The sequence below is a fragment of the Chanos chanos genome, chromosome 7 (assembly GCF_902362185.1).
Source record: "Chanos chanos chromosome 7, fChaCha1.1, whole genome shotgun sequence".
Classification (NCBI taxonomy): domain Eukaryota; kingdom Metazoa; phylum Chordata; class Actinopteri; order Gonorynchiformes; family Chanidae; genus Chanos; species Chanos chanos.
Window position 1 is genome coordinate 8,296,288 of NC_044501.1, and position 13,876 is coordinate 8,310,163.

The 13,876-nt window shown below is 39.5% G+C and overlaps 1 protein-coding gene across 1 annotated transcript in view; it reads right to left on the minus strand.

Moving 5' to 3' along the window:
• Positions 1-6,928: 6,928 nt before the first annotated feature.
• The window catches only part of sorcs3a (sortilin related VPS10 domain containing receptor 3a), a 146,878-nt gene continuing 139,930 nt past the window's right edge, over positions 6,929-13,876 (minus strand). Inside the window, exons 23-27 of the mRNA XM_030778929.1 lie at positions 12,937-13,068; positions 12,493-12,592; positions 10,308-10,413; positions 8,158-8,318; positions 6,929-6,987 (exon numbers count right to left, since the gene is read on the minus strand). Of these exons, the coding sequence (XP_030634789.1) occupies positions 6,929-6,987; positions 8,158-8,318; positions 10,308-10,413; positions 12,493-12,592; positions 12,937-13,068 (558 nt within the window). The remainder of the gene's footprint in view (positions 6,988-8,157; positions 8,319-10,307; positions 10,414-12,492; positions 12,593-12,936; positions 13,069-13,876) is intronic.

Sequence of the window (13,876 nt, forward strand, 5' to 3'; positions counted from 1 at the left end):
TGGTTGGTAAACTAGGCTAGCTAGCCTATAACCAAGTCTCAGAAGAAGTCTAAAGTATGGTGGCATTTTTAACTGTTGAAGGACAGCCCTAACAAAGTTAAATGCAGGCTCTGTGTGCAAGAATTCACTTATCATTCAACAACGTCGAACATGGCAAACCGCTTGAAACGGGTGTGGGGCCTGGCTGAACACTTTGACCGTCACCAGACCTCTTTGGCCTCTTAGTGAGGTGTAGTGGTAAAATACGATCACAGGTATATATTTTGTTAAGTGAATGGAATGTGTGGACATACTTTTCATCTTGTGTTACACTTCTCTCACTCAAACACTGGTTTATCAACCAAGCTCTCACACACCTGCAACACTGTTTTAGAGAGCTCTCATTATCTATGGGCGTCAAGGCCGAAGGCCCTTGGCTGCACGGGTATATCTGTGTGTGTGTGAGACCTTGTTGTCAGTCTTCCACCATCAAGACTCAGTCTTCCACCACCAAGACTCTGTCTGGGTGCTCCTCTGATGACCTCCTCTCTGCTTTTGCTGTATACGCTACCTTTTACTCAATAAAGACAAACAAACTACCTTAAGTCATCATTGTGCCTGTTTATTATTTTCAACACTTTTAAAAAACATTGATGCCCAACACGGGTAAGTTGCGTAGCTAGGCGGCAATCGAAATAGAAACTGAAGACAAATGTTTGCTTTCTCATCTTAAAGATTTCAAATCTTAAATTGCAGGTTTATTTATTATGTTGAAAGAGAGATTAGAGACAGAGAGACAGTAGCCTAATAAGCCTATCCTGTTGAAGACGAGAAGTTATTGATTCATAGCGGGCAATGTCGTGAATTTATTTTAAACGGCATTTGTTTATTCATTTAGGCTGCTGTTTTGTTGTTTTTAATATTTAAAGTGAAATAATAATAATAATAATAAAAAAACAACAGGCTGCAAGAGCTTGCTTTAAACAGAAATACATGTGTGCAGCCTGTCTCATTATTCCAACAAATCCATATGGTGGCCCCACATTATATGTCGGCAATTAAAACAGGCCGCAATTCAAATCTTGCATCATATGCAGCTGTCTTTTATCGATTTTTAAATGCTCAGAATATGTTCCCATGACTATATTATACATAGTCATAGTCTATATTATACATACATACATACATACACACACACACACACACACATACATATATACATACATACACACACACACACACACATATATATATATATGTGTGTGTGTGTGTGTGTGTGCATGTGAGTGTGTGTATATATATATACATGTGTGTGTGTGTGTGTACGTCTGCCAGAGGCTGTTATGTTCATTCTCAATTTTGCCTGAGGCCTAGGTAAGAGCTATTGATATTTACTTAGGCTTTGTGTGGACAGTAACACTGAAAAACTGTACAATCTAAACTTTCTGAAGGGAGCAGTGTGTTTGAGTACACACACACACACACACACACACACACACACACACATGCATGCACACACGTGCACACGCCCTCATACATACTCACACACACACACGCACGCACGCACACACACACACACACACACACACACACACACACACACACACACACAAGACAAATAGCTGCTAACGATTCACTATCTAATTATTTCCCCCTTATAATAGCACTTCAACTAACTTCTCCTGTCCCAGTTATTAAAGAACGAAACCCAACCAACATTCATATCTGATGTACAAAAATACATTTATTTGAAACAATTTCAAAATGACATTTGTTTTTTTTTATCCATAGAAATATCGAAATAAAGATCAACTCAAAACATGAGACATGCAGAGTGGTAGATTTGATGCTCTCAAAAAAAGTATCATAGTGGTTTGCCCTCTGAAACACACGTACAGACACAAACGCTGCACGAACCGCTTCATGAAACTCGCAAATTAATCTGTATATCTTGTCTTATTCTCTTAATTTTTCGCTTGCGTTTCCAGTTCACTTCTCAGATATTCACACTGCGCGGCGAGATACAGGGAGACTCACCGAACCACAGCAAATGAAATCAGATAAGAGCAGATGAGCACCAGCAATGGCTCTGTTAGTCTGAGAACACAGAGGGTAATAAAGAGGCCTCTAAAACAATCTTTACCAGGCAAATAACATCCATGAATAAGTAAGGGGGGGGGGGGGGGGCTTGACAGCAGCCTTAGACCCCTCCACACTCCCTCCCCCCTCCCCCCTGTACACCAGCGATGTTCTGTGATGACTTTTCCAAAAAAAAAAAAAAGTCCAACTGTGAGAGGAGATTGTTGGCTTTTGGGATGAACATTCATATTTGAGCAGTGGGTTGTCCAGTCGTATGCAGTTCTCGGGGAGGGGCGGGGGTCGGGGGGGGGGGGGGCTAGGTGGAGAGACCCATTAGAGACAGAGAGGGACGATGATGAACTCTGTATGGCCTCTTATTACTTTATTGCACTCTCGGTGGCTCTGCCGGAGAGACTAGTGTCACAATGGCTCAAAAAAAAAAAAAAAAAGGCTTTAAAAGCTTCCAAATCTAACTGCATTGTCATCCAAACTTCCTTTTTTTTATTTAAAAAACAAAAACAGTTATAATGACAATTCCCAGGTGGGAGGCAGATCATTAAAAAGTAAGAAAGGGAGAGAGAGAGACAGAGAGAGAGAGAGAGAGGGAGAAAGAGAGAGAGACAGACAGAGAGAGAGAGAGAGAGAGAGAGAGAGACAGTGACAGAGAGAGAGAGAGAGAGAGAGAGTGTGAGAGAGAGAATAAAAAATGTAAACACAACAAAAACGGAGAAATTGTCAACACAGGTGCATTTATCTGGTACTTTGGCATGGCGTCGATGTGTAACGTTTCAGCTTTGGGGGGATATGAATGAGAGATTGAGATTGTTCTCTGCTGGATAGAGAGTCTCTCTGGCTTTTACTCTGGTCCTCTGTCACTGCGCCTACATGCCGACTTCAGCTTTTCCTCCGTACCCCCGGTGTAGATGGACTCAGTGATTAACCAGCGGTTCCTCTCTGCTTGTCAGAGCTCTGTGTATAGCAAACAGCACACCCTCTACTGCTGCTGCCCCCACATGGAGTCCACGGTAATCAGAACCGCTGGACTGATATCTCTGTGTTTGGTGCTTTTTGCTGTGAAACGTCTTGTAAGGGAGAGAGAGAGACGGGTAATGAGAGAGAGACGGGTCACTCTTTCTTTATTTGTTCCCTTTTCAACCCACGGCATGGACACTGGTCCGGCTCGGTCAGTAGGAAGGGCTGTCTTGTTGGGATAGCGGGAGAGAGGACTGCCCCATCACTGCTCTTCTGGTGCAAACGTGGCCCTCTTCAGGGCCACAAGAGCCACCAGTCACGGGACAAGCGGGGGGAGGCTAGAACCAGTCCCCTCCCCTTCCAGGCCTGAATCTGCCTCAGAACCTGGCCTGAGATTTCAACCACTAAACCTCCAGTTCCTGGTGTAGATCTCTAATCCACTGAACCACTGCCCATGATAAAATTTAAAAAAAAAACAAACAAACAAAGCAAAACAAAACAAAACAAAACAAAACAAAGCATGCATTATTATACTGGATTATACAGAACGCTGTATGGGAATTGATTTCACCAGGTTCCCAGTTGGAGATGATTGCGCGTGACGCTATGGCGAGAGATTTGTTAGCGTGATACGGGGAGCCGAACCGATACGACTCTTCCTGCAATGGTCGACTTTCTATTGAACTGCTTATTATTTTCTTTCCTCCAAACTTCTGCAGTAGGCGCAGAACAAACTTATCAGCCATCCGCAGCTTCAGACTACAGAGCGCCATCGTCGTTTTAGAGAACCAAACAAAACACACAGTATCTCTCTTCTCGCGGGTACTAGATGAAATTCGATTCCGCGTATGAGGTAAGCGTACATGTTCATATCGATATGGATCAACGGTTATCAGGACACGGCGATTGCAGCTCCTAATTCTTGTTTTCGAGGTCTGAGGTGTAAAGATGTACTGTTCGGTCTTTTGGCTCTTACTCTGATAGGACACTTGCCTTTTGGGAATGACTTAGCAGAAAAAGAAAAAAGAAAAAAAACCCCCAGGAAATCATACAGAGTTCAGCCAAGCGCCGCTCTTCCCTCTCTATGCATTGTGTAGCCTCTCGGCTCTTTGTGTGTATATCATGTAAACCCATTGGTTCATAGTTTAGAACACAGGCAGGGTGTTGTTTTCAAAGGGCAAACAACTGTCACACTTCTTATGAAGATGACTGATGAACATTTAGCATTACAAAGTGTTTAACCAATGACACTTTTGTTGCACAACTTTATATTATTACATAAAACTAATAAATTTTAGGTAGCGTTTGAGAACAACATCAAGATAATTATCATGGTGGAACTATAAGTTGCTGGCTTCATAAAAACTACCAGAAGGAAGATAAAATTGGTTCAAGATTTAATGCTCCTTTTCAGTTCACTGACTTTCATAGTTTTACCAAGTCTTAAACTTTTACTTTGCATAAAATATTTATTTAGATCTCTCCTATCATTTAAAGTCTAACTAACAATTTGTTCAACTAAATAGCGTTATGTCGTATTGCTCTACACTGCAGTCACCACATATTCTTAGAATGTTAAGAGGTTCCAGAATTCTCTTAACAGCAAATTTCCCCTTGCAGCCGTTAAATTACTCTCCATGGATGAGGAGTCAAATACAGGATTTAAATACGGAATCGAGTCAGCGTTAAAACATTGTCTAATTTGTTAAACACTTTGTTCCACATCGCCATAGTCGTGAATCTGAAACAAAACAAACAAACAAAAAAACCCCAAACAAAACAAAACAAAACAAAACAAAACAACCATATGCAATTATATCCCATTACATCCCTCAAAAAAAAAAAAAAAATTCTTCTCCATGGATGGATAAAAAACGAACTATTTACAGCACTTGTTTATCTACAACACATAAATCGGGGTCCTCGGGAAATAACATGCACAAGTCGAGGGCCCCGTCAAAAGAAATGAACTTCTGAATCTGTAATTAAATGTCTCGTTTGTCCACACACTTTTTTTTTGTGTTGTTGTTCTGAATGTAAAGAGCGTATGTGGCCTTTGCCATCGTATTTACAGTACAAGCATGTGAAGGAATGAGGGAATACACTTGCCCTATATACACAGAGAAATCAAACTGAAGAGCTATCATACAGATTAGTGCTTTTCTCTGGGCCATGTGACACAAGGAGTGTCAACGTAAGAGGACGGTATATTTATATATGTATGTATATATTTATTTATATATATCTTTATGAAAAAAAAAACCCAACAAAAACCCCCTCATATGAATAACGCATCACCGCATCTGTCGGCTGGGATCGACGAAGATTCAGTAAACAGTTTTAACTGGATTTTACATTTTATGTTGGGCCTCTTTTTGTGTTTCTTTCTGTGGAAAAAAAAAAGTTTTGTTTTTTGTTTTTTTTTTTAACTAGGTGTCCACATACTGTCATTTGACAAGCGTACACATTAACACGGCAGGAAAGAGAAAAAGAAAGACAGACAGAAGGACAGAAGAACCACAGGACGATAGTGGAATGGAATGATACTGATTTCCTCTCACATACTCCTCTAACAATATTCTAATCATCTAGTTTGTCTCCCTCTTTTTCTTTTTTTCTTTTCTTTTTTTTTTTTTGAAATAAGGGTACAACCTTAGAGCCCTGAAGTCACTTAACTGTTTTCAGCGACTGAAGTGACGAAATTACACTTGAACTCGGCGCTGAGGCAATCAGCGACCAGGCAATATTTGATTATAGTATTGATTTTCAGCACTGATTAAAATCATTATGGTCTTCTAATAGTCTCCTTTTGCTGTAAACTCCCACTGCACAGATGATTATATGTGTACCCTCGGCGTGTCAAGAGTCTTTTATATGTTTTTATTTTTAAATTCACTTTTAAAAACGCGTCGTCAATTTTCCTTACTGCTTCGGGGAAAAATAGCAGTTTGGAGACACAGTGTGTAGTTAGAATCAGATATTACTAAAGTAACCATTACTTTAGCTGATTGCAAAGCCTTAACTGCTTTCCCAAATGATATTCTTTAGAAGTGAAGGTTGAGTTAAATATACTGTAGCATTTTTATACACCAAAAAGGACACTCTTGGTTTGGCTCTCAAATGATAATTGATATGGAGATGAGATGGCCTGCTGACTGGTACACAGAAAGAGAATAAGCGTTTCAACCAGTAGCTCTGAAAACACTTTGATCCTGAAGTTTTAGGGACCAGTTCCAACAGGATATTGCAAGGTGAAATGCTATATAAAACAAAACAAAATAACAACAACAACAACAACAACAACAAAACAAGTGATGGTTAAGGAGCAAACTTTTTTTGTTATGAAAGCCCTGTGTCAATGGTTCAGAAATGTCTTGACTTTATCATTTTCCCACCTACTATTACAAAGGCAATGAGTGGTATACAATGAACAGAACACATAAAATCTCTCATTTTTACAAAGGAAAAAAAAGACTAAAACAATAAAGAGTTTTGACGGTAAAAATAATCAGTTAAGAAGAGAAAAAAAAAAACGCAGAATGCCAGTGAGTATGTGTACATGCCTCATTCCACCAAGACTGAAAACATTTTCATCATAATTAAATACATCTCATTAAAATCATCACTGGAGTACAGCATTAATTCTGCACTGGATCTTATCAAACAAGACACCCATGCAAATCTGTATAAATGGGGTCCTTAGAAAACTATTAACAATGACTGTGTTTCAGAATTACAAAAGAAACAGACAGGAAGAAAGAAAGAAAGAAGGGAAGAAGGAAAGAAAAAAAGAAGGGAAATTAATACAAAGTAAATAAATAAAACGAAAATGGAGAAAGCGTCCAAAAAAATGGCGATACTTCTGTACAAGTCGCTTTACTTTACAGATCTGAGGTCTTCAGACACTTGTACAGTTGGGGATTTCCCTTGTGCTTTCACAGACATTTCCTGCCCCTCCTGGAGAAAGGAGAACGCCTGGCGTTAAAAACACCACAACATGTGCGGACTATTAAAAACAATTTATTAATGTACACCATCGCAGTAATATTGTAAGATTTGAATGTTGTAAGGTAATAACATCAGTGGGGTAATGTGGTCGTAGATCAGGGTGAAATACATTACAGGTGATATTGCGGAGGGGGAAACAAAAAAAATACTTGTTTTCAGTTGTTTTTGACTGACACAAACCGAATAGAAACGGTAAGGGTGGAAGGTAACTTTGAATGGGAAGTAAGAAGGCAAACTCTATAAAACTGAGAATTCATGAGCTGTTTCATCAGTATTGTGGATACATCCAATCCAAATTATTCATGGGTTCAGTGTACTGGGGGTGGGTGCTGTGCTTAGGCATGATGGGGTGTGTGTGTGTGTGTGTGTGTGGGGAGGGGGGGGGGGGGTCAACTATTCAGCTGGCTCAACATTTTTCGTTAAAAGCTCTCGAGGAAAATGTCATGTCAATCAACTTTATTACGCATCCTGAAACTCAATAACTGATCAGTTAAACCAGCCAACTGTAAACTACATTACCCAGGATACCTCTCTGCTGACACTTCTAATTTATGGTTCTGTTTTGGCAAAAAGGGCTGCAATTCAGTTACAGTCTTATTTTACAGTCCCAACTGTTTGTACGTCTTACAGTATAATAATATAATCAAAGCATCTTCACAACCATGTGTTTCTGAAGACCAATTAGCTGTAAATTAGTATTCATTAAGCAATAACATGATTGCATAGAAACATCCACTTACAAAATTAGGCTAAAAGGGAGCTGGCGTAGTTAAACACCAGTTGCATGTTTTGTGCCTTTTCCCAAAACCTTTGCTTTAACGCTAAAAAAAAAAAAACATTTTTTAATATTTTAAAAACAAGTGTCTTCAGAGCTATACGCTCTCTAGCAAAAAGACATCAGTTGTTCGAGATTCGTCACCCTTGTTGTACAGGTCTGACAAACTATGAAGATGCTCTAGAATACTCATCTAGAATATTCTAGAAGTGATACTGTATATGTATCAAAGGAGGTGTCATTTGAGACAACAGTTTGACAAAATTATGTGCTGAATTTTTCGGTGGCATTTGTCACTATCTAAAGCCATTTCTGGACTCAGATAGTATCACATATTAACTCACGTTTCAGTCGTGCTTCCAGTTCTTTCTCCATGAGTTCCTTAGGGGTGGAGAACTCACTCAGGGTTATTTTAGGAGTGGGATCATTTTGGCCCACTGTTCCGATCATCTCCTGCTCCTTCTCGTGATTCACTTCTGCATATATGTTAATCCAGGGGATTTTTCTAGAAGAAAACAAACAAACAAACAAACAAACAAAAATAAATAAAAACAGAAAGCAGTTGGTTCTTCCCTCAGTTCAGTTCAGTTATAATTGCTGATCTCCAAGAAACTTTCCTCTCCTTCAGAACTTCAGAGATGTTTCTCTTGGGAGTTTTATTAAGCAATCACAAAATTGAGATTTAATATATCTTGTTCATTATATTACAAATATAACATCATAAATAACAAAACCAAGCACTCAGCCATATACCAGCAGTTAGGGTTTAATGTGTTTATTTTATATCTTTGTAGTCTTGCTAAGGCTTTTTTTTATAGTTAGGCAGAATACTCTTATCACCCATTTTTTCTGTCTGGGACAGAATATATGAAGAGAAATACATTTTAAAAAATGCCTCTTGTAAATCCCGATTTCTCTTTGTGAGCTCGAACCTTCGCATGAAAGCTACGCAAATATATTTTCTAAGTAACAAAATGATATTTTTCTTCTCCTGCATTTACATTTATGATCAGAAATAAGCGTTTTATTCACTCATGCTGACGGTCTTCAATTTATTTCAAATTACTAGTAATTTCGTTACTTAATTGCTTTCTTTTGTCGAGTGTGACATTTCAATAACTATGGTTCCTCTTGAAATGAATGGGAAAAATCCAGATCCATTATTGATGATAACATCAACATGTTGCTGAATCTCTTCTATATGGATTATTTTGAGGAGAAAGAAATATATAAACAGATTTCCAACTGAGGCATCCAAGCTGCATATCAAGTCATTTACAGATACTGTTCTTGACATCCCCTCCTTCTTCTTTCATTCAGATGCGTCATGCACAGCTGTGTACACAGCACATTAAATAAAGGCAGCACATTAAATAAAGGCAGCACATTAAATAAAGGCTGCCTTTTGCTTCTTTTGGTACATGACCTGTTCATGTGGCTCTTTTTCGTTTTGAGTGACTTTGACCTGAACTGAAAACAAATCTATTATAAATATAAACAATGAAAAGTACAGGGTCTGACCTCAACATTGACAGAGGACATAAAAAAGAGGGAAAAAAAAATATATATATATATATAAATTGTGTGAAAAAGTGTGAAAGCATAAAGAGTGTGAACATATATTATTAACAACTGACCGTTTCACATTGACTGCCGTGTTTATTTGACTGAATATTAGATTTCATTTTTGTTTTTTTTGGGGGGGTTTTTTTACAAGTCTTTACAAGACTCTGTTTGAGCAGACAGAGATGACACACAACAGATGAGGTTGCCAACCCAACCTATGAAATCCTGTCTGTATCTCACTCTTCACCTCTCTACCAATCCTAAAAGATAAGATTTGAAAAGTTGAATATACTATCTTTATATATATATATATGTATGTATGTGTGTGTGTATACACACACACACACACACACACACACATATAGATAGATAGATGTGTGTGTGTGTGTATATATGTATGTATGTATGTATAAAGCAGTGCATATATGCATATACAGATATATTTAGCATATTTAACAGATTTCCTCCTCCAGTACCCTGACATTTCTCAGTGCTCTTACTCTATTCCTTAATGCCCTAAATTCCTAAAATTCCTATAAGACCAGTACACTGACTGCTTTCCTTACGCACCTTTCAAAGGCTTTTAAGGTTTGAAAAGTTTGAGAGTAGATCAATAATCTGCAGCTGTACTGCACTGGATTTGTTCATTGTAAATAAAATGAAACCTAATCCCACTGAAGCTTACTCTTACGTTACTCTGAGGTCAATATCTTGCCCTATTCCTATTCATCTGTGGATATCATGTTACATCAAAATAATACCTTTAAACAAGGGTGCATCTAACAAACATAAAAGTGTGATGTGAAAATACGCAATTAAAGTGGAAAAGTGCAGTAGCTGGATGGGTTAATGTTTCTGCTGGTCTTTGCATAGAGATGGTCCTGGTTGTTGTGACAGATGCAGTGCTCGCGTAATGAGGCTGCTTTACCTTTTAAATTTGTAGATGAGAAACACGGCTAAACCCAGAAAGACCACAGACAGAAGCATCAGCATGGCAGAACTGCTGTGTCTGGGGATAGAGTCCACCAAGGGAGCTGCAAAACACACACACACACGCCCAAACACACATATACACACACACACACACACACACACACACACACACACACACACAGAGAAAATTGCTTTGTTCCAGTCCAGAAGAATTCAAAAATATGACAGTAAAGGAATTCAAAGAATCACCTTGAACTCCTATCATTTGTGTTTGACATGAATTTCTTTCACAAACAATGCCATTAAATTATTCAAAATATCAGTGAGGTTTCATGGGCAAATGAAGCTATGCTGCTTCTACAAAGAAATGCCTCTAATTAGTGTAGGTACATAGTACTGCACTGCCCCCCCAACCACACACACACACACACACACGTATATACACTCACTCGCATACACGCACACACACGCACGCACACGCACGCACGCACTCACACACACACACACATACACACACACACACACACACACACACAAACACGCTAATGCACAAAGCCAACCTTACACCTCTTATTTATTTTTCTTAAACACGACTGAAACCTGACCGGTTCTCACGTTTCACGTCACAATCACTCGAGGTCATTAAAACCCGACTGCTTCCAGCACTGGGCACACTGACATATTCTGGGCGCAGTTAACTACGGTAAGACTGTCATAAAGCCCACACATCCATGTCTACTGTCCCAGAGGGAGTGCCGCAGTGTGGAGACGCGCTGAATATCTATCATGGAGGCTCCATCTCATCTCCCTCTATACTTTTCTCCACTTCACTGACTCCGGAGAGGCAGTCCCTGATGTCTGTGACCTTTCCCGAACAGCTTGAGGGCTTTTGGGACCTTTCAAGGGTGAAAAATGGGAGAACAATACAGAAGAGAGAAAGAGAGAGAGAGAGAGAGAGAGAGAGAGGCACACTGCCACACATGTTGGGGAAGTGTACCGTGGACAGGCTGCTATGGGCCTGAGTCACAGTTTGTGTGTGTGTGTGTGTGTGTGTGTGTGTGGGCATGAGTGTATGTGAGGACACTACACCTCTCCACCACTGTTATTGTCACCCAGAGGAATAACGGGTTCCCTCTGAGAGACTTTAGGATAAATGCTGAAATACACATAAGGAAGTGTAAGAGATCAAGTGGACGGCATAACCAAGCGGAGGGCATCTCAGTATATGCTTCTCTGTGAGACTGTTCTCCGTTGTGCTAAAATGAAAGTTTGTACATAGCGATTGAAATCGTACTATAAAGCATTAGCTTTAGGTTATAAGAGATTATTACAGTGTAATAAACGCATTACAGGAGCCAAAGTTCCCTTGAAGGAGAGTGTGTCTTAGAAATGTTACCGCAAGACAAGACAGCAGCTCCAAGAATTTGACCTTGACCTTTAGAACTCTGACCTTAACCTTCATGCAGTGCCATGCAACCAGGGTAGTTTAATTTGAGCATGCTCAGAAAGGAGCCAAAACACTCAGTGGCCATCGCGCCGAGGTGGCCTTCCCTAATGTGTAATTAGTTCATTAGTTCAGAGTTAATTTTACTTTCGTTTTTTTTTCTTTCTTTTTTTTCAATCGATTTGGAACCAAACTGACTCATTAGGAAATAAGTTCATTCATTAGTTAATTACTTATCTCCAATTTGGTCCTTTTTCCTGACGATTTTTAAAACTCTTAAATGGCGTCAATGAAAGCTGAACAACTTTCCTATTACGGGAGGCACCTTTTAGAGAACAGTGGTGAGACACAGTATAAAGTGCATCTCTTTTAGTTCAGCCGTATGGTTGAATAACCTCTCGAGTCACAAAGGTTAGATAAGAATCGTAGTTACATTCACGCAAACCACATTTGACACAATAAAAAAAAAAAAAACGCCAGGTGCACGAAGCTTATTATAAAAAATTCTAACCAAACATTTATTAAATGTAATCAAACATTAAGATGTTTCAGCACTGAGATCATTGATAAGGTCAACTACAGACACCTGCTGTGTCTTCTTAATCAAAACCCAGTGTGTGTATCTTTTCACAGTGTATATCGTGCAAGGAACATAGATCTGAAAATCCTGAATTAAACCAGTCAAAAGCAATAAAACCGGGATGTTGTGTGTTGTAAGAGAGAGGTCAGTCCTTACCCAGGGTTAATTGCGTGATGTATACCGTTATTCGAGAACCTGGTTTTAATTCAAACTCCACCAAGTTCTGGTTCAACGTGCTCACTAAGATGTCTGAGACCTGTAGAGGGAAGGCAAAAGTAGTCTGACCTTTGACCCACGCCATATTCCTCTTGTACGTCCATTCACTTACTTTACATATACTGTACCATTCTCATCTGGAACATTGCCATGCAATGTTAACCTGCAACCGATTCATTATAACACATGCATGCAAGACTCTTAGGGATTCAACTCTCATTGTTACAGAGCTTGTGAATTTGGGTCCTAACTGTTAATCACATACAGTATAATGGATGTGAAATCCACAATACGGTTGCTATTTGGTGTGATTAGTATAAGAGAAAAGTGAAAAGTCTGTCCTTCGACGGTGAATTCAGTGTTTCTCTGCATGTTGGATCTGACCTGCTCAAGGTCTTCTTCGCTCCTTTTCCTGCCGTCCGACTGGTTATCGTGAGGAAGGATAAACAGTTCGGCGGCCGTCGGGATTCCGGGAAATATGGCCACAAGGAGCTGCTCCTCCGGAATATCCGACACCTGCGTTAGGGAAAAAAGACGGATGAAACTGGTTTTGTTTTTCTCCCCCAAAAAAGAAGACAGTTCCATTAAAGACAGAAGGAGGTTTTTTTTTTTTTTTTTGGTTCTTGTGGAGGAGAAACTGAGGGGAGTGCTATTGCTGCAGTGAGGTTCAGCTTTGACTGTTACTGATCACTGACAAGTTAGTGAGAGGAAAGGGATCGTGTCCGACACAGCTGCTCCAGAGAAAACGGCCGGGAGCATTCCCCTGGACCTCCTCAGTCAGCAAGTGTGATACAGCAAAACCCAACAGACCGACAGTGGGGCAGGTGTTAGATGTAAAGAGAGAGAGAGAGAGAGAGAGAGAGAGAGAGAGCGATGGAAGGTTGGAAGATGGAATAACTCTGGTAATAACCCTGTCTAAAATTGATCTAATAACTATATATATATATATATATATATATATATATATATATATATACCATGCTATTATACTATTATATTAGAGTAAAACGCTCTCGCCCCGTATATCAAACCCACTCGTATTCTCAGAATCTTTCTCCTCCTTCAACTGTTCTCAGATCAGGAGCCTTGTCAAGACATATCACTCATACAACATTGCTCTGAGAACACCCAAAGACCTGCTTTTGGATTTTCTGAACTACGGCTAAAATGCACCACTGTGATTTCCTGTGCTTTCCATTTTACACTGTGACTAATTATTTCTTCCATCCATCTGTCCATCCCTCCCTCCTTCCATCCATTCATCCCTCCATACATCCATCAATCCATTTATCCAGTCACTCATTCCTTAATATTCATTTAGATA